General features: G+C 43.1%; 1 protein-coding gene across 2 annotated transcripts in view; it reads left to right on the top strand.

Annotated features, from left to right (window-relative positions):
• Positions 1-893: 893 nt before the first annotated feature.
• Positions 894-24,502, top strand: part of LOC139537732 (protein Jade-1-like) — a 217,371-nt gene continuing 193,762 nt past the window's right edge. For both annotated transcript variants that reach the window (XM_071339420.1, XM_071339419.1), the window contains exon 1: positions 894-1,862. Coding sequence is in view for 1 of the 2 variants with exons in the window: in XM_071339419.1 (XP_071195520.1) it covers positions 1,761-1,862 (102 nt within the window). In the remaining variant the exon portion in view is untranslated. The remainder of the gene's footprint in view (positions 1,863-24,502) is intronic.

Below are 24,502 nucleotides of genomic sequence, written 5' to 3'. Positions count from 1 at the left end.
AAAGCGTCTCAGAGTAGGAGTGATACATCTACATCTAATCTTAATCATTATGATCTAAACGGTCAAACTGATCCTAGATCAGTAATCATACTCTGAGACACTTTGAGGATATGGGCCCTGATATAGCAATGCGGATTTCTGCACCTGCCAGCATAGTGTGTGCTGATGACGAAAATGTCAAACTGGAAACTGTGTCCCAATACTCCTCTGAATGCACTCCTCTTCGCCTTGTCTCCTGAATAGGGTTTCATGATGAACTACATACGATATTAAGTTATTTTTCATTAGTGGTCATGAGGGAAAGGGGAGTGGGGGGCAATGGGGAATGAACATTGGATGATAGTCTGAGGATGAGATGCGTAAAGAAAGAACTGTACCATTTGTATTTTATTTTTTTGTTCTAGAAATGCGTGCCAAACATGTCAGAAACACAACAAGCATTGATGTAAAAATCCTGCGATGCATCATTGGCTGTTGCAGGTGCCCCCGGAGCTGCAAGTAGGAGGCGCGCTCGCCACATGAAAGCGCGTGCGATTACTACTTGATACAATAACCTACACCGTAGATCTACAAAATACAGCTCACTCCTTATTTACATGTCATTGTAGTAAATTAGGTGGATTGATAGGTCTATCACTTGTCAATGTGTGAACCTACATCGTGGATTGGAGTGGATTGAATATTGAGTAAAACGTTTGCAAGTAGATCTAACTTTATTTCCAAGTATATGTTTGTTCAATGTCTTATTATTATGAAAATAAGACAAATATTAACATTAACAATATTATTTAGGAAATATATGTTTTTTTTCAACGTTGTCTCTGTAAATGTTCGATTATTGTGCTGCTATCATGAACCCGCCCAAACAAACCGCCCACTTAACGGTAGCTTTCACTTTCAAAAGAGTGACAGGTGAAGAATATAATCCCTTTTTCCTATTTCAGGTTGTAGTCTATGCATGATGTTTGGCGAAAGTAAGCCATTTTAAAGATATTAGAATCGTCTCTCAGGGACAGCAAATTTAAATACGTCATTCATATGGCGCCAAGAGTTTAAAGTATGATCTTATTTTGTTGTAAGGTTGCGCACCCGCCAGTGCAATCGCACAAGAGAGAAGAACGCGAGCGGGCAAGGACTGAGCAGGCTATATGTTTTTAGGTGGAACGTTGCCAAACTAGCCAGCTTGCTATCTTTCATGACTCATTATTTGAAAATTAGACATACATTTTTTTCTACTGGATTTGAGGAAAACATACTCCCATGACAAATCAGGACCTGGGGGATACCACATTGGATTTGGACTATTTTCGAAATGCGACATGGCTTTCAAAATTATATTTGTTAGCTTACCTTGCTGTACCATAGCTAGCGTACAGTAGAACGGACTTGCTGGATGCGGCTATCTTGCAAGCACGTTAACTAGCTAGCTAGAGAATTTGGATTTAAGGATGATATACTCCTAAAGTCAGCTAAATGTAGCTAACTGCATTTAGCTGATACCTGCGAATTCGGACATCGCAGGTTTGTTGACTATTATGTTATACTGTCGGATAGACTATCATGGAGTAAATTTGTCAATTGGTACTTTTTATTTTGACTTTTGGGAGAGCATCTGACGTGCTGTCAACCCCATACAGCCTCGCAGGCATAGTCCTGTCACCGACGTGAATAGTCAGGGGGCTAACTAACTAGCTCGCTAGCTAGGGGTAAGTTGGCTACACTGGAATTTGACCACCGTGAAATTCACTGTCGCTAGCTACATGTGGTTAGCTTCAAATTATATCGTAATTTCTCATCATCGCCCATCGTCCAGAGTCGAGGACGTTTCGCAGCCCGACCCTGACTGCAATCAAGATAAAAAGGTGGGTTAGATTTTGGTTTCTTGCTTCCCCCAAGAAGTACAGTACGATGCAGTAGCATGTAGCACAGGGTGAGAAGCACGCACTTCCAGAGCGGGTAGGGAAATGTGTAGTGTGCATGGGTCTAATGGTTGTGATAATTAGCGAGCACGGGTAGAACATCATGCAACTGCAACTTTTTTATTGAATAAAATATGAAAATGTCAGGTCCCAGTTCACTAGCAATGTTTGCAACGCCAACTACGCAGCGAGTATTATTTATAGACGGGCGGTCATGTTCACTGCTCTTATTAAATAATTTTGGTAGCGGGATTTTCCCGAGGTGCTGTTAAATTACATTCGCCGGTGAAATACATTATTTAATTATTTGTTTAATTCTAATAAATAATTGGCAACTTATGCAAGTGTGTGCATGTTTGCGGGAGGAGGGACCGCGGCACGCCAACGTATGGCGCTGAAAATACACTTAGCTAATGTGATAAAAAATTATCTGCCTGTTGAAAATATTACAATAGAGGAGGATAATTTTGGTAATAACGATTGCGTTATAAAACTGCATTTGACAAAAGTTATTGTTGCCATCCAGTGTCGCTCAATTGTGGATTTGAAATTAGGGGCGCACGTGCATGTGAATTACGCTCCCAAAAAGGGGAGGTATTTTGGAAGGCTAAGCACGCATATATCTAAGAATTAGAACAAGCTCAGTACTCTTATCTCCGTCTCTGCCTCTCGCTGCGTGCTGTGCGGATCTACTGTAGGGGGAGTGGCTCTTGTTTACCTTCAGAAACTCTGCGCCCATAGAACAGGGGGTGGGACTAGATTTGGTGCTGCGCATGGTTAGTAGAGGGACAGAGCAGCATCTTGATGTTCCCATTTTAAGAAATGAGAACTTGATGTTCATAGTCAGATATATATTTTGGATAGAGAATTTCCAGGGTTCAAATTACACATTGACTCTTGAGGGTGCCTCACATTGATATCTTTGACAGTTGTGGGGGGGCTCCCATTGATATTTAAGTTCTTATGAGTTTTTTTTTTTTGGGGGGGCGGGGTTGTTATGGGAGTTGCCAATGTATGTGAAGTTTACCTTTAAAGCACATTACATTCAAATGTGTTCTTGAGGTAATTCCTTATAGCTACTCTATAATGGTCCTCTTTAATAACTAACTAACCAGTAAAATATTGTTGCTTACAATCCATTACCGGCTCCCATGATTAGAATAGTATAACAATCCATCCTGTTTCTCTTATTGCACAGATGTAATTGAACTGGTTATTTCCTTGAATCAATTAAGTCTGAATCATCTGGGGACTTGTTAAATGTTCCCAGTTGTGACAGCTCCCTTCCTACCCACCCTCCAGCTGGGTATGAAACAGGAGATGAATCATGGTGTGGGGGCACGTCTCTCTCTCTCTCTCTCTCAAATCTCTCTCTCTCTCTCAAATCTCTCTCTCTCTCTCTCAAATCTCTCTCTCTCAAATCTCTCTCTCTCAAATCTCTCTCTCTCAAATCTCTCTCTCTCAAATATCTCTCTCTCTCTCTCAAATCTCTACTTTTCCCTGGAGGCCAGCTATTCGTACCTAGAAAAGAACAGTAGTTTGTTTACAAGCAAAACTGGAATTTTGTGATTTTTAGGGACAAGGCCATTAGGCCTTCAAAAGGTGCCCAATCTGCCAGGGCACCAAGGCCCAATCTGCCAGGGCACCAAGGCCCAATCTGCCAGGGCACCAAGGCCCATCTGCTAGGGCACCAAGGCCATTAACAAAATAGCTAATTAAATTGATTTTTATACCTGAAAAACACTAGCTATTCTGTTAAGTAAAAGTTGATCCATAATTAGTCTACATGTCAAAGTGTAGGTGATAGCCTATGTGTATATATAGTTTGTCATGTCCAGACAGGAGGGAGGTGCCAGAAAATGTAGCCAGACTTTTAATTATATATACAGTGGGGAGAACAAGTATTTGATACACTGCCGATTTTGCAGGTTTTCCTACTTACAAAGCATGTAGAGGTCTGTAATTTTTTATGATAGGTACACTTCAACTGTGAGAGACGGAATCTAAAACAAAAATCCAGAAAATCACATTGTATGATTTTTAAGTAATTAATTAGCATTTTATTGCATGACATAAGTATTTGATACATCAGAAAAGCAGAACCTAATATTTGGTACAGAAACCTTTGTTTGCAATTACAGAGATCATACGTTTCCTGTAGTTCTTGACCAGGTTTGCACACACTGCAGCAGGGATTTTGGCCCACTCCTCCATACAGACCTTCTCCAGATCCTTCAGGTTTCGGGGCTGTCGCTGGGCAATACGGACTTTCAGCTCCCTCCAAAGATTTTCTATTGGGTTCAGGTCTGGAGACTGGCTAGGCCACTCCAGGACCTTGATGCTTCTTACGGAGCCACTCCTTAGTTGCCCTGGCTGTGTGTTTCAGGTCGTTGTCATGCTGGAAGACCCAGCCACGACCCATCTTCAATGCTCTTACTGAGGGAAGGAGGTTGTTGGCCAAGATCTCGCGATACATGGCCCCATCCATCCTCCCCTCAATACGGTGCAGTCGTCCTGTCCCCTTTGCAGAAAAGCATCCCCAAAGAATGATGTTTCCACCTCCATGCTTCACGGTTGGGATGGTGTTCTTGGGGTTGTACTCATCCTTCTTCTTCCTCCAAACACGGCGAGTGGAGTTTAGACCAAAAAGCACTATTTTTGTCTCATCAGACCACATGACCTTCTCCCATTCCTCCTCTGGATCATCCAGATGGTCATTGGCAAACTTCAGACGGGCCTGGACATGCGCTGGCTTGAGCAGGGGGATTTTGCGTGCGCTGCAGTATTTTAATCCATGACGGCGTAGTGTGTTACTAATGGTTTTCTTTGAGACTGTGGTCCCAGCTCTCTTCAGGTCATTGACCAGGTCCTGCCGTGTAGCTCTGGGCTGATCCCTCACCTTCCTCATGATCATTGATGCCCCACGAGGTGAGATCTTGCATGGAGCCCCAGACCAAGGGTGATTGACCATCATCTTGAACTTCTTCCATTTTCTAATAATTGTGCCAACAGTTGTTGCCTTCTCACCAAGCTGCTTGCCTATTGTCCTGTAGCCCATCCCAGCCTTGTGCAGGTCTACAATTTTATCCCTGATGTCCTTACACAGCTCTCTGGTCTTGGCCATTGTGGAGATGTTGGAGTCTGTTTGATTGAGTGTGTGGACAGGTGTCTTTTATACAGGTTACGAGTTCAAACAAGTGCAGTTAATACAGGTAATGAGTGGAGAACAGGAGGGCTTCTTAAAGAAAAACTAACAGGTCTGTGAGAGCCGGAATTCTTACTGGTTGGTAGGTGATCAAATACTTATGTCATGCAATAAAATGCTAATTAATTACTTAAAAATCATACAATGTGATTTTCTGGATTTTTGTTTTAGATTCCGTCTCTCACAGTTGAAGTGTACCTATGATAAAAATTACAGACCTCTACATGCTTTGTAAGTAGGAAAACCTGCAAAATCGGCAGTGTATCAAATACTTGTTCTCCCCACTGTGTATGTATGTATATGTATGTGTATATATATATATATATATATATATATATATATATATATATATATATATATATATATATATATATATATATTACCGCTCAAAAGTTTGGGGTCACTTAGAAATGTCCTTGTTTTCCAGGAAAACATACATGAAATGAGTTGCAAAATGAATAGGAAATATAGTCAAGATGTTGACAAGGTTATAAATAATGATTTTCTATTGAAATAATAATTGTGCCCTTCAAACTTTGCTTTTGTCAAAGAATCCTCCATTTGCAGCAATTATAGCCTTGCAGACCATTGGTGCATTCTAGTTGTCAATTTGTTAAGGTAATCTGAAGTGATTTCAGCCCATGCTTCCTGAAGCACCTCCCACAAGTTGGATTGGCTTGATAGGCACTTCTTACGGTCAAGCTGCTCCCACAACAGCTCAATAGGTTTGCGCTCCGGTGACTGTGCTGGCCACTCCATTAGACAGAATACCATCTGACTGCTTCTTCCCTAAATAGTTCTTGCATAGTTTGGAGCTGTGCTTAAAATGGCGCCGACCGAGATGGCCGCCTCGCTTCGCGTTCCTTGGAAAATATGCAGTATTTTGTTTTTTTATGTGTTATTTCTTACATCGGTGCCCCAGGTAATCTTAGGTTTCATTACATACAGTCGGGAGGAACTACTGAATATACGATTAACGTCAACTCACCATCGTTATAACCAGGAATATGACTTTCCCGAAACGGATCCAGTGTTTTGCCTTCCACCCAATACAATGGATCTGATCCCAGCCGGGGACCCTATGCGACGCCGTAAAAGGGGCAAACGTAGCGGTCTCTTGGTCAGGCTTCGGAGACGGGCACATCGCGCTCCACTCCCTAGCATACTACTCGCCAATGTCCAGTCTCTTGACAATAAGGTTGATGAAATCCGAGCACGGGTAACATTCCAGAGAGACATCAGGGATTGCAACGTGCTCTGCTTCACGGAAACATGGCTAACTCAAGAGACGCTAACGGAGTCGGTGCAGCCAGCTGGTTTCTTCACGCATCGCGCCGACAGAAACAAACATCTTTCTGGTAAGAAGAGGGGCGGGGGGGTATGCCTTATGATTAACGAGACGTGGTGTGATCATCATAACAACACACAGGAACTCAAGTCATTCTGTTCACCTGATCTAGAACTCCTCACAATCAAATGTCGACCGCATTATCTACCAAGGGAATTCTCCTCGATCATAATCACAGCCGTATATATTCCCCCCCAAGCAGACACATCGATGGCCCTGAACGAACTTTATCTGACTCTTTGTAAACTGGAAACCACACACCCTGAGGCTGCATTCATCGTAGCTGGGGATTTTAACAAGGCTAATCTAAAAACAAAACTCCCTAAATTCTATCAGCATATCGATTGTGCTACCAGGGCTGGTAAAACCCTGGATCATTGTTATACTAACTTCCGCGACGCATATAAGGCCCTCCCCCGCCCTCCTTTCGGAAAAGCTGACCACGACTCCATTTTGTTGATTCCAGCCTACAAACAGAAACTAAAACAACAAGCTCCCGCGCTCAGGTCTGTTCAACGCTGGTCCGACCAATCTGATTCCACGCTCCAAGACTGCTTCGATCACGCGGATTGGAATATGTTCCGCATTGCGTCCAACAACAACATGGACGAATATGCTGATTCGGTGAGCGAGTTCATTAGGAAGTGCATTGACGATGTCGTACCCACAGCAACGATTAAAACATTCCCAAACCAGAAACCGTGGATTGACGGCAGCATTCGCGTGAAACTGAAAGCGCGAACCACTGCTTTTAACCAGGGCAAGGTGACCGGAAACATGACCGAATACAAACAGTGTAGCTATTCTCTCCGCAAGGCAATCAAACAGGCTAAGTCCCAGTACAGAGACAAAATAGAGTCGCAATTCAACAGCTCAGACACAAGAGGTATGTGGCAGGGTCTACAGTCTATCACGGATTACAAAAAGAAAACCAGCCCCGTCGCGGACCAGGATGTCTTGCTCCCAGACAGGCTAAATAACTTTTTTGCCCGCTTTGAGGACAATACAGTGCCACTGACACGGCCCGCTACCAAAACCTGCGGGCTCTCCTTCACTGCAGCCGAGGTGAGTAAAACATTTAAACGTGTTAACCCTCGCAAGGCTGCAGGCCCAGACGGCATTCCCAGCCGCGTCCTCAGAGCATGCGCAGACCAGCTGGCTGGTGTGTTTACGGACATATTCAATCAATCCTTATCCCAGTCTGCTGTTCCCACATGCTTCAAGAGGGCCACCATTGTTCCTGTTCCCAAGAAAGCTAAGGTAACTGAGCTAAACGACTACCGCCCCGTAGCACTCACTTCCGTCATCATGAAGTGCTTTGAGAGACTAGTCAAGGACCACATCACCTCCACCCTACCGGACACCCTAGACCCACTCCAATTTGCTTACCGACACAATAGGTCCACAGACGACGCAATCGCAACCACACTGCACACTGCCCTAACCCATCTGGACAAGAGGAATACCTATGTGAGAATGCTGTTCATCGATTACAGCTCAGCATTTAACACCATAGTACCCTCCAAACTCGTCATCAAGCTCGAGACCCTGGGTCTCGACCCCGCCCTGTGCAACTGGGTCCTGGACTTCCTGACGGGCCGCCCCCAGGTGGTGAGGGTAGGTAACAACATCTCCACCCCGCTGATCCTCAACACTGGGGCCCCACAAGGGTGCGTTCTGAGCCCTCTCCTGTACTCCCTGTTCACCCACGACTGCGTGGCCATGCACGCCTCCAACTCAATCATCAAGTTTGCGGATGACACTACAGTGGTAGGCTTGATTACCAACAACGACGAGACGGCCTACAGGGAGGAGGTGAGGGCCCTCGGAGTGTGGTGTCAGGAAAATAACCTCACACTCAACGTCAACAAAACAAAGGAGATGATTGTGGACTTCAGGAAACAGCAGAGGGAGCACCCCCCTATCCACATCGACGGGTCAGTAGTGGAGAAGGTGGAAAGTTTTAAGTTCCTCGGTGTACACATCACGGACAAACTGAATTGGTCCACCCACACAGACAGCGTTGTGAAGAAGGCGCAGCAGCGCCTCTTCAACCTCAGGAGGCTGAAGAAATTCGGCTTGTCACCAAAAGCACTCACAAACTTCTACAGATGCACAATCAAGAGCATCCTGTCGGGCTGTATCACCGCCTGGTACGGCAACTGCTCCGCCCACAACCGTAAGGCTCTCCAGAGGGTAGTGAGGTCTGCAGAACGCATCACCGGGGGCAAACTACCTGCGCTCCAGGACACCTACACCACCCGATGTCACAGGAAGGCCATAAAGATCATCAAGGACAACAACCACCCAAGCCACTGCCTGTTCACCCCGCTATCATCCAGAAGGCGAGGTCAGTACAGGTGCATCAAAGCAGGGACCGAGAGACTGAAAAACAGCTTCTATCTCAAGGCCATCAGACTGTTAAACAGCCACCACTAACATTTAGCGGCCGCTGCCAACATACTGACTCAACTCCAGCCACTTTAAAAATGGGAATTGATGGAAATTATGTAAAAATGTACCACTAGCCACTTTAAACAATGCCACTTAATATAATGTTTACATACCCTACATTACCCATCTCATATGTATATGTATAGACTGTACTCTATATCATCTACTGCATCTTGCCATCTTTATGTAATACATGTACCACTAGCCACTTTAAACTATGCCACTTTATGTTTACATACCCTACAGTACTCATCTCATATGTATATACCGTACTCTATACCATCTACTGCATCTTGCCTATGCCGTTCTGTACCATCACTCATTCATATATCTTTATGTACATATTCTTTATCCCTTTACACTTGTGTGTATAAGGTAGTAGTTGTGGAATTGTTAGGTTAGATTACTTGTTGTTATTACTGCATTGTCGGAACTAGAAGCACAAGCATTTCGCTACACTCGCATTAACATCTGCTAACCATGTGTATGTGACTAATAAAATTTGATTTGATTTGATTTGCTTTGGGTCCTTGTCCTGTTGTAGGAGGAAATTGGCTCCAATTAAGCGCCGTCCATAGGGTATGGCATGGCATTGCAAAATGGAGTGATAGACTTCCTTCTTCAAGATCCCTTTTACCCTGTACAAATCTCCCACTTTACCACCACCAAAGCACCCCCAGACCATCACATTGCCTCCACCATGCTTGACAGATGGCGTCAAGCACTCATCCAGCATCTTTTTATTTTTTCTGCGTCTCACAAATGTTCTTCTTTGTGATCCGAACACCTCAAACTTTGATTCTTCTGTCCATAACATTTTTTTCCAATCTTCCTTTGTCCATTGTCTGTGTTCTTTTGCCCATCTTAATCATTTCTTTTTATTGGCCAGTCTGAGATATGCCTTTTTCTTTGCAACTCTGCCTAGAAGGCCAGCATCCTGAAGTCGCCCTGTCACTGTTGACGTTGAGACTGGTGTTTTGCGGGTACTATTTAATGAAGCTACCAGTTGAGGACTTGTGAGGCATCTGTTTCTCAAACTAGACACTAATCTACTTGTGCTCTTGCTCAGTTGTGCACCGAGGCGTCCTACTCCTCTTTCTGTTCTGGTTAGAGCCAGTTTGCACTGTTCTGTGAAGGGAGTAGTACACAGCGTTGCACAAGATCTTCAGTTTCTTGGCAATTTCTTGCATGGAATAGCCTTAATTTCTCAGAACAAGAATAGACTGATGAGTTTCAGAAGAAAGTGCACCTGTAATGATCATGCTGTTTAATCAGCTTCTTGATATGCCACACCTGTCAGGTTGAAGGATTATTTTGGCAATAGAGAAATGCGCACTAACAGGGATATAAACAATTTTGTGCCAAATATTAGAGAAACAAGCTTTTTGTTCTCATGGAACATTTCTGGGATTTTTTTGTTTCAGGTCATGAAACATGGGACCAACAATTTACATGTTGAGTTTCTATTTTTGTTCAGTGTATTATATTCAGCCCAAAGGCACAATGGCCACTTTGGATGTAAGGCATGGCTTTTTTATAGGGGGCATTATGGACACACAAGGGGGCTGCAGGGAGAGATGGGTGTCAAGGGAGGGAGATGCCATCCAAGCAGGGGGGAAGGAATAGGAATGGCTGGTGGCTTGTTGGCTTGAGTTTATGACATCACCCATACATTTATTTTTTCAAATACTGCAAAACTGTTTGGTGCAATGTGCTTTGTGGCTTGGCCTGAAAAATAAATGATGACCTTTTGTATTGAAGACTAGAGCCCGACCAATATGGAATATTTGGATCTGATTTTAGAGTGGAAATATTCTCAGATAACCCAAAACTGCCAATATTTTGATTATTATAGCAATAAAGCTGATTTCTTAAATTTGAGGAAATAACATTAATGTAAGCACCACCAGAACGACAAGATTTTTAGTACAAAAACTGTGTTACTCTAGTGTTACTGAGTCCAGCCCAAAAAATGCCTGTGAAGACTGAGCTGTTATCGAGCTGGAAAACAACGACATTGGACACATTTTCAATGTATTGGTATTTAGCTATGTTTTCATCGATTTTTAAGGCTGTAGCCACTGAATCCTGGTATTTGTCAGTTGAAAGGAAAAACGTCAATCACAAAATTTGCAGCTGGCACAGCGCTGCCTCTCGTCCCAAGCATTGCCTGGATGAACGTTCCTTGCTATCCGGGATCCTTAGGACGTCCATACCCTCATTTAAATGTCAAGCAAAATGGCTCAATTGAGTAAAGGGTTTTCTCCTGCTTCTACACAAAACAGTGAAAACTCGGACTCTTTCGCCGACCATAAGGCCATTAAATGCATTTTATGTGACATGTTCACACTCATCCCAGTGAAGGACGTTTCTGAAAATGTCACCTGTGTCAAATGCCACGGAAAAAATGCTGCAAGAAGAAGATCATTACTTTACTTGAGGAAATTAAAGCTCTGGATGAGCGTCTGATTTTGAATAAGGACGCCTCGCGTTTAACTGCATTTGTTAATGCCTCTTTTCGAAGAGACCACTGTAATGGAACTTTTATGGATCTTGAGCATTTCCCCACCTTACGTCCTTCTGAAATTAGCCAAAAGTCAGATGCTATCAGCTCTACCTGTGGAGGGCGTGAATGGAGTGTGATTGGATCCAGGAGGAAGAGATATGCCGCACCATAGCGTTCTGTTTTTTTTTCTTACAGCGTTGTGACATTAAACTCTCATTGTTTTGAGCCACTGTCTCCGCTGTCTTCCTCAGGGTGTACGGACACCGGGTACGCAGATGCTGTAGCTTCCACACTGACGCTATCTTCCTCAGGGTGTACGGACACCGGGTACACAGATGCTGTAGCTACTACACTGACGACCACCTACACTATGGGCTCTTGTGTTTAGGGTGCCTGACTTACTTAATGATCAAGTTTATAACAACCTGGTTAGGGTAAATATGGACACCCCTGCTGTTTTTAAGTCTTGCAAAGGGCTGGGTTTGTTACATTTTAAATGTGCGAAGTATGATGTCAAAGATGGACTTTATCTGGATGCACGACACGAACACTGACATTCTTGTTTTATCAGAGACTTGGTTAAATATTTTGATCATGGATAACGACATTGACATTGCTAATTACAGCATTTTTAGATGTGATCGGCAGAGAAGGGGTGGCGATGTACACTACAGTTCAAAAGTTTGGGGTCACTTAGAAATGTCCTTGTTTTTGAAAGAAAAGCTTTTTTTTGTCCATTAAAATCAAATTGATCAGAAATACAGTGTAGACATTTGTTAGTATTGTAAATGACTATTGTAGCTGGAAACGGCAGATAAAAAAAATGGAATATCAACATTGGCGCTATTTTAATAACCAAGAATGTGCTTTTCTTTCAAAATGAAGGACATTTCTAGGTGACCCCACACTTTTGAATGGGAGTGTATGTGAGAATGCTGTGCATTGACTACAGCTCAGCGTTCAACATCATAGTGCCCATGAAACTAATCACTAAGCTAAGGACCCTGGGACTAAACACCTTCCTCTGCAACTGGATCCTGGACTTCCTGACGGGCCGCCCCCCCAGGTGGTAAGGGTAGGCAACAACATGTCTGCCACGCTGATCCTCAACACTGTGGCCCCTCAGGGGTGTGTACTTAGTCCCCTCCTGTACTCCCTGTTCACCCACGACTGCGTGGCCAAACAGGACTCCAACGCCATCATTTAAGTTTGCTGATTGCACAACAGTGGTAGGCCTAATCACCGACAATGATGAGACAGCGTATAGGGAGGAGGTCATAGAACTGGCAATGTGGTGCCAGGACAACAACCTCTCCCTCAATGTGAGCAAGACAAAGGAGCTGATCGTGGACTACAGGAAAAGGCGGGTCGAACAGGCCTCCATTAACATCAACGGGGCTGTAGTGGAGCGGGTCGAGGGTTTCAAGTTCCTTGGTGTCCACATCACCAACGATCTATCATGGTCTAAACACACCAAAACTGTAGTGAAGAGGGCACGACAACACCTTTAATTTCTTTGGGGTACCCCCCCCCTTCTCAATTTCCGCCTAAAGACATACCCTAATCTAACTGCCTGTAGCTCAGGCCCAGAAGCAAGGATTTGCATATTCCTGGTATCATTTCAAAGGAAACTCAGAATTTTGTGGAAATGTGAATTGAATGTAGGAGAATATAACACAATAGATCTGCTAGAAGAAAATACAAGGAAATAAACATACGTTTTCTGTTTTTTATTGTTTTTTATTGTTGCTGCATCATCTGTCAAATGGCCAAGAACAGCCAAACATACAGATAGGATGCTGTGGATGATTTGAATGAAGAACATAAGATGGCAACAATAGCTGAGCAAAGTTTTAGACAGATCACCCAGGTGTCCCACACAAATGTACCCAAGTGGCCAAATTGGTGCGCAATGAGGTCATTGATTGGTGTCTTCAAATCGGTTTGTTTCGGTCAATACGTCCCGGGAAAAGAGCCATCATGTATGGTTGTGTTAGTAACAACCAGAGGATTGCAATGAAACCAACCATGACTGGATAAAGTTTATTTTAGTGTGTGTAATTACCACGAACGCTTCGTTCAAAGTTGAATGAGACGGAAATCACGACGCAACCGGTTTACAAATGTTTCGTGTTAGGCTATAAAAATTGATTTTATCAAACAAAACGAACATTCACTGTGTAGTTAGGACACTTGGCATTGCCACCAGAGGAAGATCTTCAATGGTAAGCGATTTATTTTATTGTTATTTCTGACTTTCGTGACGCTAATGCTTGGTTGGAAAATGCTAGTAATACTTGTGTGTGGGGCGCCGTCCTCAGAAAATCACATGTTTGCTTTTGCAGTAAACCTTTTTGAAATCTGACACAGCGGCTGGATTAATAAGACGTTCATCTTTTAAATTATGTAAGATACATGTATTTACAAGAATGTTTAATACAATGAATGGTGTATTTAAAATGTTAGCTCTCTGCAGTTTCACCAGATGTTGGACTGGTGGGACGTTAGCGTCTCACCTACCCTAGAGAAGTTAACCCTCAGGAGACTGAAAAGATTTGGCATGGGTCCCCAAATCCTCAAAAAGTTCCACAGCTGCACCATTGAGAGCATCCTGACCGGTTGCATCACCGCCTGGTATGGCAACTGCTCGGCATCTGACTGTAAGGTGCTACAGAGGGTAGTGCGCACGGCTCAGTACCTCACTGGGGCCAAGCTTCCTGCAATCCAGGACCAATATAATAGACGGTGTCAGAGGAAAGCCCATAAAATTGTCAGAGACTCCAGTCACCCAAGTCATAGACTGCTTTCTCTGCTTCCGCGCGGAAAGCGGTACCGGAGTGCCAAGTCTAGGACCAAAGGCTCCTCAACAGCTTCTGCCTCCAGGCCATAAGACTGCTGAACAATTAATCAGCTGGCCACCGTACTATTACATTGACCCCATCCCCTCCAATTATTTTGTACACTGCTGCTACTCGCTGTTTATTATCTATGCATAGTCACTTCACCCCTACCTACATGTACAAATGACATCTAACCTGTACCCCTGCACATTGACTCGGTACCGGTACCCCTTGTATATAGCCTCATTATTGTGCTACTATTTATTATTTTTTACTTTAGTTTATTTGGTAAATATTTTCTTAACTCTTCTTGAACTGCACTGTTGGTTAAGGGCTTGTAAGTAAGCATTTCACAGTGTTTTATTCGGCACATGTGACAGTTTGATTTGATTTGACGAGTTTGTCAAGAAATTAAGAATTATGTTGGGTTTCTTCTATAAGAATAGGGCTTGCCTTTTATTAAATAGTAGAAAATTGATAATTCAGTCTACATTCATTCCTGTTATAGATTATGGGGATATTATATAAGTGAATGCAGCTACCAGTGTTTTTAAGCCCTTGGACACAATTTATCATAGTGCACTTTGTTTAATAACATCTGACAGTTTTGACACTCACCACTGCATCCTTTATCATAAAGTTGATTGGAGCTCGCTAAAAACACGTAGGTCACTTCCTTATTCTGTTTTTGTTTATAAAGCCTTACTCAATAAACTACTAATTTACTTAACATCATTGTTGAAATACAGATACTCGTATTACAACACGAGATCACAGGGTTGGTTAATGCTGGAGACTCCACATGTATCCACAGAGTTGGGTAAATCTGCCTTTTCCCACCAGGTCCCTGTCATGTGGAATGATCTCCAAGTAACGTTTCATTTGGATGTGTTGTCTCTGGGTCAGTTTAGGAGAAAGGCTAGGGATTTTTATATTGATAAATGTGTTTGTTTTGTTTGAATGTATATATAATATTTGCTATTTAATTTTGTTTTAAATTGTGTAAAAAAATGTTTTTGCATTGTTCCCAGGGCACATTTGCAAATGAGACCTAGGTCTCAATGTGCTTTCCCTCGTTAAACAAAATATAAATAAAAAAGTTGACATTTTTAAATGGTTCGGATTTAGCGTAGTGGTGTCCCAAGGATCCCACATAGCACTAACCCTCTGTGAACAGCGTCAAGTACTCTCACATAGCTAGTTAGCTGGCTAGCACTCATCATGGAAATGGGGGTGGCGAAACGGGAATTTGGACCAGACCAGTCCCTGACAAGTGACAATTAACCCATATATCAAAACGTAGTTTCGAAGCGCTACATTGTAACTGCTGTTTTTTTTGTGCATCTGAAAATATTTGAATGACATAGCTTGAGGAATACCCTTTGCAAAGAGCAAACATAACACCATATTTCGTGGACTTCACTAAAGGGCTGGAACTTTAACATTACCACAAAGTTGAACGTTCTTAACACAGCACTTGTTTTACAGATTTGGGCATAGCATCCATTGTTTGTCACGACACCCATCCTACCAATACACTTCACACAACAGTATATGGCCAGTGTGCTTTTATGGCACTTTATTGAGTTGGCAAGCTTCTATCGGCTCCGCACTCACCATAGCAGTAACAGTTAGTTCACTCTCTTTTCTGACTGGGGTGGTTGAGTTGGTGGATAGTATCCAGACCACTGGTCCAATCTTGCTGTAGTGCCAAGGCAAGATAGGCTTATAGCCATGTAGAGATCGCTCTCTTCAGGACAAATAATGAAATGCTAATGAATGGCTTTTCTTCTAAGTGTTTTCTCCACATTTTATATCGGTCCTTTTCGGTAGATACAAATACATCTGTAAAAGGCAAATATTGGCCAACTTCTAATATTGGTCGACCGATAAATCGGTCGGGCTCTATTGAAGACAACGCTAATTTACTTTGACTCTAGTGTTCCATTTATACATGTGCATTTGCGGGGAACAACAAAAAAGAAACCAAGGCAAGCATCACACAGTTCTTCTGCCTAAATTCCCTTTTCCCTCCTTGTCTCACTCACTCACGTTCTGACTGCTCCTTCTACACATGCGTGCTGAGTTTGCACACAACGAACATTCGCGTGTATCCTACTGCATTGCTGCGCTTATGTTTGTTCTATAATGCAATTAGTAGGAAAACACTGTTGTCAAAAGCACACCGCACATGCAAGTGGTTCAATCTGACAGAGAAGAAAACATCTGTTAGAAAGGGGTGATCTAAAGATTCAACAACTAGCATTGGTTATTAATATGACTAAGATTGTGCCTTTGGCTACTGGACAATGAAAGAAAGTTGATTTTGGAAACCAATAGAACATGAGAGAAATAGGTTACTGATTTCAATGACATAAGGAAGTCTTTACAAAATAATTGCCTCCACGTTTACATGGTAAGACATGCCTCATATTAAGTAAAACATATATTTTTAAAGTTTGTTTTCAAAATGCATACTGCCTCCAGATCATTGCAAAGTGGTGTATGACTCGCTGATGCCTGCCTACGTTGCCTATGCACTTGAATGGCGAATGGGAAGCGCACTTCAATTGCCAGTTAAGACATACAAATCGTAGCTCTGTTTAATCGTGGCCATCAAAACAGTTTTTAACACACAATTGCATTTAGAATTGTTGCGCAATGATTGGGCTTATGTTTCAATTCAGCAGCAACAAACAAGCTGTTTTGAGGAGCTGTAGCAGCAGCTCCCGCATTGTCAGACAGTTTTTCTGCTCAAACTAGGCTCTGTATCTGTATAATTCCACTCAATTATGCAAATTTTTGGTCAAATACATTTCGCATCGACTGGTATTTTTGTCCAAAAGCTATCTATTACCGGCTAACGAAAACCTTGGCGTGCATGTTTGTTTTGTCTGCTTGTCCATGTGTGACTGTGTACTTGCACGTTTGTGTGTGCATACATCATGTTTATCAGGGCTCTACACCTCACTTTTCAACTTAGGTGCACACATGCTCCTTCTAAAAAAGGTAATGTGCACACAAAGAAATGTAGGAACACAATGCAAAATATTTGAGGTAATGAAGCTGGAATCTTTAATTTTTCGAGGCACACTGATGTATAAATAAATAATAAATAAAAATTCCAGCAGCTAACCGATCGCTGCAGCTGTACACAGCCCATATTGTTTTTATTTACTTTTCTGCTCTTTTGCACACCAGTATCACTACTTGGACATCATCATCTGCTCATTTATCACTCCAGTGTTAATTTGCTAAACTGTAATTACTCCACTACTATGGCCTATTTATTGCCTTACCTCCTCATGCCATTTGCACACACTGTATATACTTTATTTTTTTCTATTGTATTATTGACTGTACGTTTGTTTATGTGTAACTCTGTGTTGTTGTTTGTGTCGCACTGCTTTGCTTTATCGTGGCCAGGTCGCAGTTGTAAATGAGAACTTGTTCTCAACTAGCCTACCTAGTTAAATTAAAGTGAAAAAAATAAAAATAATCCAGGTTGCAATATTTAGGTGCATATGCAAAATAAATGGTTGCGCAGTAGAGCCCTGATTATGTAAGTATGTTTGTGCAGGGCCTAAAATGTGCTTTTTGGTCCACCAGCCACTGTGGCAGGTAGATGAGAAATCTACCAGCCACTCAGATCTTTTACCAGTAAAAATATTTATTTTGCCATAATTACATAAAAAAACATACTGCATGACCATGCTTCGTAATGTTTCTAAAACAACAAATGTATTAGTAAGAAGTAATGTGGTATTTTGTTCATTTTAATTTCATTTTTTGTGACCTGAGTCTCTGTTTGTGCGCATGTGCATTCATGTGTATATGTGTGTGTTCTCTGCTGCGGATGACCCTGCTGTGGCCTGGAATGGATGCATATAACACAGCTTGTCAAGGTCTCAGTGGGATTCTGCTGTTCAGAGGGCTGCGGGTGGACGACGTCTCTGAAACACCAGGAGATGAATGTCTTTCACCCGGCCTGGTGACTTGTTATTGAAATAGAATTGTGAAGCAGGGTATCATACAGGAGGAATGGAATGGTAAAACATATTGCACTATACATTAAACTAGGGATTCAAACTATGTACAAGACATTGGGATAGAATGCTAGTCCCCTTCCTGTTCTAGAAGGTAATCGGGGGGTGATGGTGATAGATACAGTTGGTGGTTGTCAGGCTCACTTTCTCCTCCTGCCCTTTTCACCTTGCATCAAAGCCAGGTAGATTACCCAGACTCTAGTTTCCTGGCCCATGAAAAGGCTTGAAAAACAGTACATTTCATGCTTGCCAGCAGTGCTTGATTACACCAGTCAGTGGCCTTTGTAAAGCAAGTCGTCTTTCAAAAGCACCAAGCTTTGTGCTTGTTTCTGTATTTACTGCTGTCAGCTAATAAACACGAAGCTGACCCTTACAAGGATAAACATCCCGAAAAGTAGTGTTCATTCACCAACGGTAACAAACAGTCAAGGACACATTTTAAGACTGAAAGGAATTATAAACGATAATCGCTCTACCAGGTTTGAACTCTTTAATCACCTCATGGTAGGTTAGCACAACAAGCGTCCAACCAGGAAACTTAAATGGATGGACATGCTGACCGATGCTCGCTGGGTTCCTGGTGTGAGTGGCAGTAGCCAGGAGGAGGAAGGGGGAGATAAACAGGGAGGTAGCCAGGTTAGTGTGAGGAGAGGGGATGGAAAGAGGTGGAAGAGAGGGGGAGATAAACAGGTAGGTGGGTGTAGTGAGGGAACGGGAGGGAGAGGAGATAAACGGGGAGGTAGCCAGGTCCATGTGAGTGCAGGGGAGGAGATGGAGTGAGGTGAAGCAGAGGAGGGGGATAAACGGGGAGGTTGCAGGTCCGTGTGAGTGGGGGTAAACGGGGAGGTAGCCAGGTCTGTGTGAGTGCAGGGGAGGGAGAGGGGATGGAGAGAGGTGGAGCAGAGCGTGGGGGTAAACGGGGAGGTAGCCAGGTCCGTGTGAGTGGAGGAGAGAGGTGGAGCAGAGCGTGGGGGTAAACGGGGAGGTAGCCAGGTCCGTGTGAGTGGAGGAGAGGGGATGGAGAGAGGTGGAGCAGAGCGTGGGGGTAAACGGGGAGGTAGCCAGGTCCGTGTGAGTGGAGGAGAGGGGATGGAGAGAGGTGGAGCAGAGCGTGGGGGTAAACGGGGAGGTAGCCAGGTCCGTGTGAGTGCGGGAGAGGGGATGGAGAGAGGTGGAGCAGAGCGTGGGGGTAAACGGGGAGGTAGCCAGGTCCGTGTGAGTGGAGGGAGAGGGGATGGAGAGAGGTGGAGCAGAGCGTGGGGGTAAACGGGGAGGTAGCCAGGTCCGTGTGAGTGGAGGGAGAGGTGGAGATGAACAGGTAGGTAGGAGGAGGGAGATCAACAGGGAGGTTGCCAGGTCAATGTGAGGGAGGGAGAGGAGATAAGCAGGGTCAGTGTCAGTGAAGGGCACAATGCAGTCCTCCATCCCTCACTGGGGCTAATGAACTCCTGATGACAGGAGAGGTGAGAGCAGGGGGATTAATCACCTCTTTTCCTCTCACGCTTCCTCTTCCCTGTTTTTGGCAGGCAGATGCTCAGGTCCCTTGGACGCACCCTCTGATTGTTTGTCAGCAGTTTCAGGGGAGAGAGACTAGGAAAGGATGTGGTCCCGGCCTTCACCTTCTCTTTTTTCCCCTCTTCCACCTGCCTTTTCTCATAATGCAGCAGCGTCAAGTCAATAAATATTGTGTTAATTAATTTGGGGCTGGACTAAATGTAACCTTTATTTAATGAGGCAAGTCAGTTTAGAGCAAATTCTTATTTACATTGACAGCCTACCCCGGGCAAATCCGGACGACACTGGGCCAATTGTGCGACTCCCAATCACGGTCGGATGTGATACAGCCTGTATTCGAACCAGGGACTGTAGTGACGCCTCTTGCACTGAGATGCAATGCCTGCTGCACCACTCGGGAGCCCATGATGTTGATGATAAAGAAAATCCATGATATTTTTGTTGCTTGTTTGTCCGGTCCCCTGGGGTGTGTTGGGTTGCTCATGAGGTTACTGCTGCGTCCCAAATGGCACCCTATTCCCTATATAGTGCATTACTTTTAACCAGAACCCATAGGGAATAGGGGCATGCACAGAGACTGACGAAGCAGCAACTATACCACACAATGTAGTGCTGGCAGGTGGTAACCTCACAGCGTGACCTCACCACAGACCAAACACAGCCTAGGGACCAGGCAGCGAACAAATGAGCAACAAATATATAATGGTTTGGATGATGCACTGAGGTTGTAGCTAGTGATGCAAATTTCGGACAATTTGTCTGGTGACTAACTGACCCTCTTTAACCGGTCAACAAACGGCAAAAAAACAAACAGTAAAATGACATGACCAACAGAAAATACTATCAGAGAACTGTATATAATGATAAGATGCTTATGTTTTCGTCCCAACAATGGGAGTCGTCCCAACAATGGGGAGTCGTCCCAACAATGGGAGCCGTCCCAACAATGGGAGCCGTCCCAACAATGGGAGTCGTCCCAACAATGGGAGCCGTCTCAAGGCGGTAAGGCAGGCAACAAGTTTAGGCCCATAGAAACGCGTTGGGCTCATTTTGGACAGATTTGGCGAGAGTGAAACCTCTCGATTTTTCTCTTCCTCTATGATACTTTGAATAATATTAAATATGTTTTGATTTGTTTAATAATTTTTTGGTTACTACATGTTTCCATATGTGTTGTTTCATAGTTTTGATGTTTTCACTATTATTCTACAATGTAGAAATGGTAAAAATAAAGAAAAACCCTGGCATGAGTAGGTGTGTCCAAACTTTTGACCGGTACACTATATATATATATATATATACAAAGAACACCTTCCTATTGAGTTGCACCCCCTGGTTTTGCCTTCAGAACAGCCTCAATTGGCCAGGGCATGGACTCTACAAGGTGTCAAAAGTGTTTCGCAGGGATGCTGGCCCATGTTGACTCCAATGCTTCCCACATTTGTGTCAAGTTGGCTGGATTTCCTTTGGGTAGTGGACCATTCTTGATTCACACGGGAAACAGTTGAGCATGAAAAACCCAGCGGAGTTGCAGTTCTTGACACAAACAGATGTGCCTGGTACCTAATACCGTACCCCGTTCAAAGGCACTTCAATCTTTTGTCCTGCCCATTCACGCTCTGAATGGCACACATACACAGTCCATGTCTCAAGGCTTAAAAATCCTTCCTTAACCTGTTTCCTCCTCTTCATCTACACTGATTTGAAGTGGATTTAACACGTGACATCAATAAGGGCTTTCACCTGAATAGTCTGTCGTGGAAAGAGCAGGTGTTCTTAATGTTTTGTACACTCAGTTTATATACGGTGAGCTCCAAAAGTATTGGGATAGTGACAAGTGCAAAAGTTAGATGCACAAATATATCATATCTGGCCCTGTGCCCTCTCTGAATCGTGGCATTGAACACTTTAGCAGGATTCTTTCACAACTAGCTATGTGATTATTGCAGCTCAATGGGTGTAACTTGCTGACGATTTCGATACCTTTTGGAAACAAAACACGTTTTATAAGGAGGATGGGATCCACCCAAATTCCTGGATCCTTTCACAGCATTAAGGCTGCGTTGAGACAATGACTTATCAATGAGAAATAAAAGATTACAGCTCATTCAGTGCGGTCTTAGTGTCAGCATCAGTCTGTGGTGGCATGTAGACGGCTACGAAAAATACAGATAAACTCTCTAGGTAGATGGTGTGGTCAACAGCTTATCATGAGATAGTCTACCTCAGGCGAGTAAAACCTTGAGATTTCCTTAGATATTGTGCACCAGCTGTTATTTACAAAAATACATAGTCCGCTGCCCCTTGTCTTACCAGAGTATGCTGTTCTGTCCTGCTGATACAGCGTATAACCAGCCAGCTCTATATTGATAATGTTGTCGTTCAGCTACGACACCGTGAAGCATAAGATATTACAGTTTTGAATGTCCCGTTGGTATTTTAATATTCCGCGTAGGTCATTGATTTTATTTTCCAAAGATTGCACGTTTGCTAGCAGAATGGAAGGAAGTGGGGGTTTATTCGATCACCTACGAATTCTCAGAAGGCAGCCCGCCCTCTGGACCCTTTTTTCCGCCTTCTCTTAACGTAAATGACAGGGATCTGGCCCTGTTCCCGGGGAAGCAGTATATCATTCATGACGGGCTCGTTGGCCTCGTTCAAGGAAAAAAAGGATTCTGCCAGTCCGTGGTGAGTAATCGCAGTCCTGATGTCCATAAGTTATTTTCAGTCATAAGAGACAGTAGCAGCAACATTATGTGCAAAATAAGTTAAAAAAAATAAAAGTTACAAACAACAAACTAAAAACACAATTGGTTAGAAATACGTAAAACGTCAGCCTTGTTCTCCGGCACCATCTTGTCAAAAATAAATTAAAATCCCTACCATTTTGTCGCTGAGTCATCATAATGCTTTAGCAAATGTACATTATACCAGGGGTATTGGTAGACACAATGTAAGTAACCTAATTTATATCCCTCTGAAGGCCTCTGCTGATCCTACAGCTATTGTATGCAGTAATCATGTGTCTATGAACCAGTTTTACGATGTTAGGCGGTTTCCACTGAGGCGTTGTGCCCTATTAGGAAGTCCACTAACATAAATAACATGAGAATATCTACTTATACTAAGCTTCCCAGTAAAGCAATGAAAACAAGCAAGCATCCCAGAAAAGTGCTCAAAATAGCCCATGTTTACTTATGTAGCTTAAGAAACAAGGTTCATGAAATTAATAACTTGCTAGTAACAGATGACATTCATATTGTGACTATCTCTGAAACTCACTTAGACAATACCTTTGATACAGTGGTAGCAATACAAGGTTATAACATTTACAGAAAATACAGAAATGCCAGTGGTGGAGGTGTTGTTTTATATTCAGAACCACATTCCTTTAAAGATTAGAGGATTTCATGTTAAATACTGTTGAAGTAATATGGCTACAGGTTCATCTGCCTCACCTAAAGCCCATTCTTGTGGGAGGCTGCTATAGAACACCAAGTGCTAACAATCAGTATCTGGATAACCTGTGAAATGCTTGATAATGTATGTGATATCAACCAAGGTATATTTTCTGGGAGATTTAAATATTGACTGGCTTTCAAGCTGCCCACTCAAGAAAAAGCTTCAAACTAGTGCCTGCAACAAGGTTCAGGTTATCAGTCAACCTACCAGGGTAGTTACAAACCGCACAGGAATGAAATAATCAACATGTATTGCTCACATCTTTACTAATGCTGGAGAAATGTGCTTGAAAGCAGTATCCAGATCCATCGGATGTAGTGATCACAATATAGTAGCTATATCTAGGAAAACCAAAGTTCCAAAAGCTGGGCCTAATGTAGTTTATAAGAGGTCATACAATAAGTTTTGTTGTGATTCCTATGTTGTTGATGTAAAGAATATCTGTTGGTCCTTCAGAAAGTTGCAGGCATTATGAATCTGAATAAAAAGAAGAAACCACACTATGAAACAAAGAACGATAGTAAAAAGGTTTGGAGCACCTTCAATGACAATTTGGGGAAAAAGGCAAACTCAGCTCCATCATTCATTGAATCAGATGTATCATTCATTACAAAACCGACTGATATTGCTTTACTTTAATAATTTTTTTGTTGGCAAGATTAGCAAACTTCGGCATGACATGCCAGCAACAAACACTTTTGTTGCACCTGGACTACTGTTCAGTCGTGTTGGTCAGGTGCCACAAAGAGGGACTTAGGAAAATTGCAATTGGCTCAGAACAGGGCAGCACGGCTGGCCCTTGAATATACACAGGGAGCTAACATTAATAATATGCATGTCAATCACTCCTGGCTCAAAGTGGAGGAGAGATTGACTTATTCACTACTTGTATTTGTGCGAGGTATTGACATGTTGAAGCACAGAGCTGTCTGTTTAAACTACTGGTACAGAGCTCGGACAATCATGCATACCCCACAAGACATGCCACCAGAGGTCTCTTCACAGTACTACATAGAGCCATGACTACATGGAACTCTGTTCCACATCAGGTAACTGATGCAAGCAGTAGAATTAGATTTAAAGAACAGATAAAAATACACCTGGAACAGCGGGGACTGTGAAGCAACACAAACACTGCCTTGGCAGGAACTAATGAGGATCCATAATAAACCCCAGGAAGAGTAGCTGCTGCCTTGGCAGGAACTAA

This window comes from Salvelinus alpinus, chromosome 13 (assembly GCF_045679555.1).
Source record: "Salvelinus alpinus chromosome 13, SLU_Salpinus.1, whole genome shotgun sequence".
In the NCBI taxonomy this organism is placed as follows: domain Eukaryota; kingdom Metazoa; phylum Chordata; class Actinopteri; order Salmoniformes; family Salmonidae; genus Salvelinus; species Salvelinus alpinus.
This window is presented reverse-complemented; position numbering and strand designations above follow the sequence as displayed.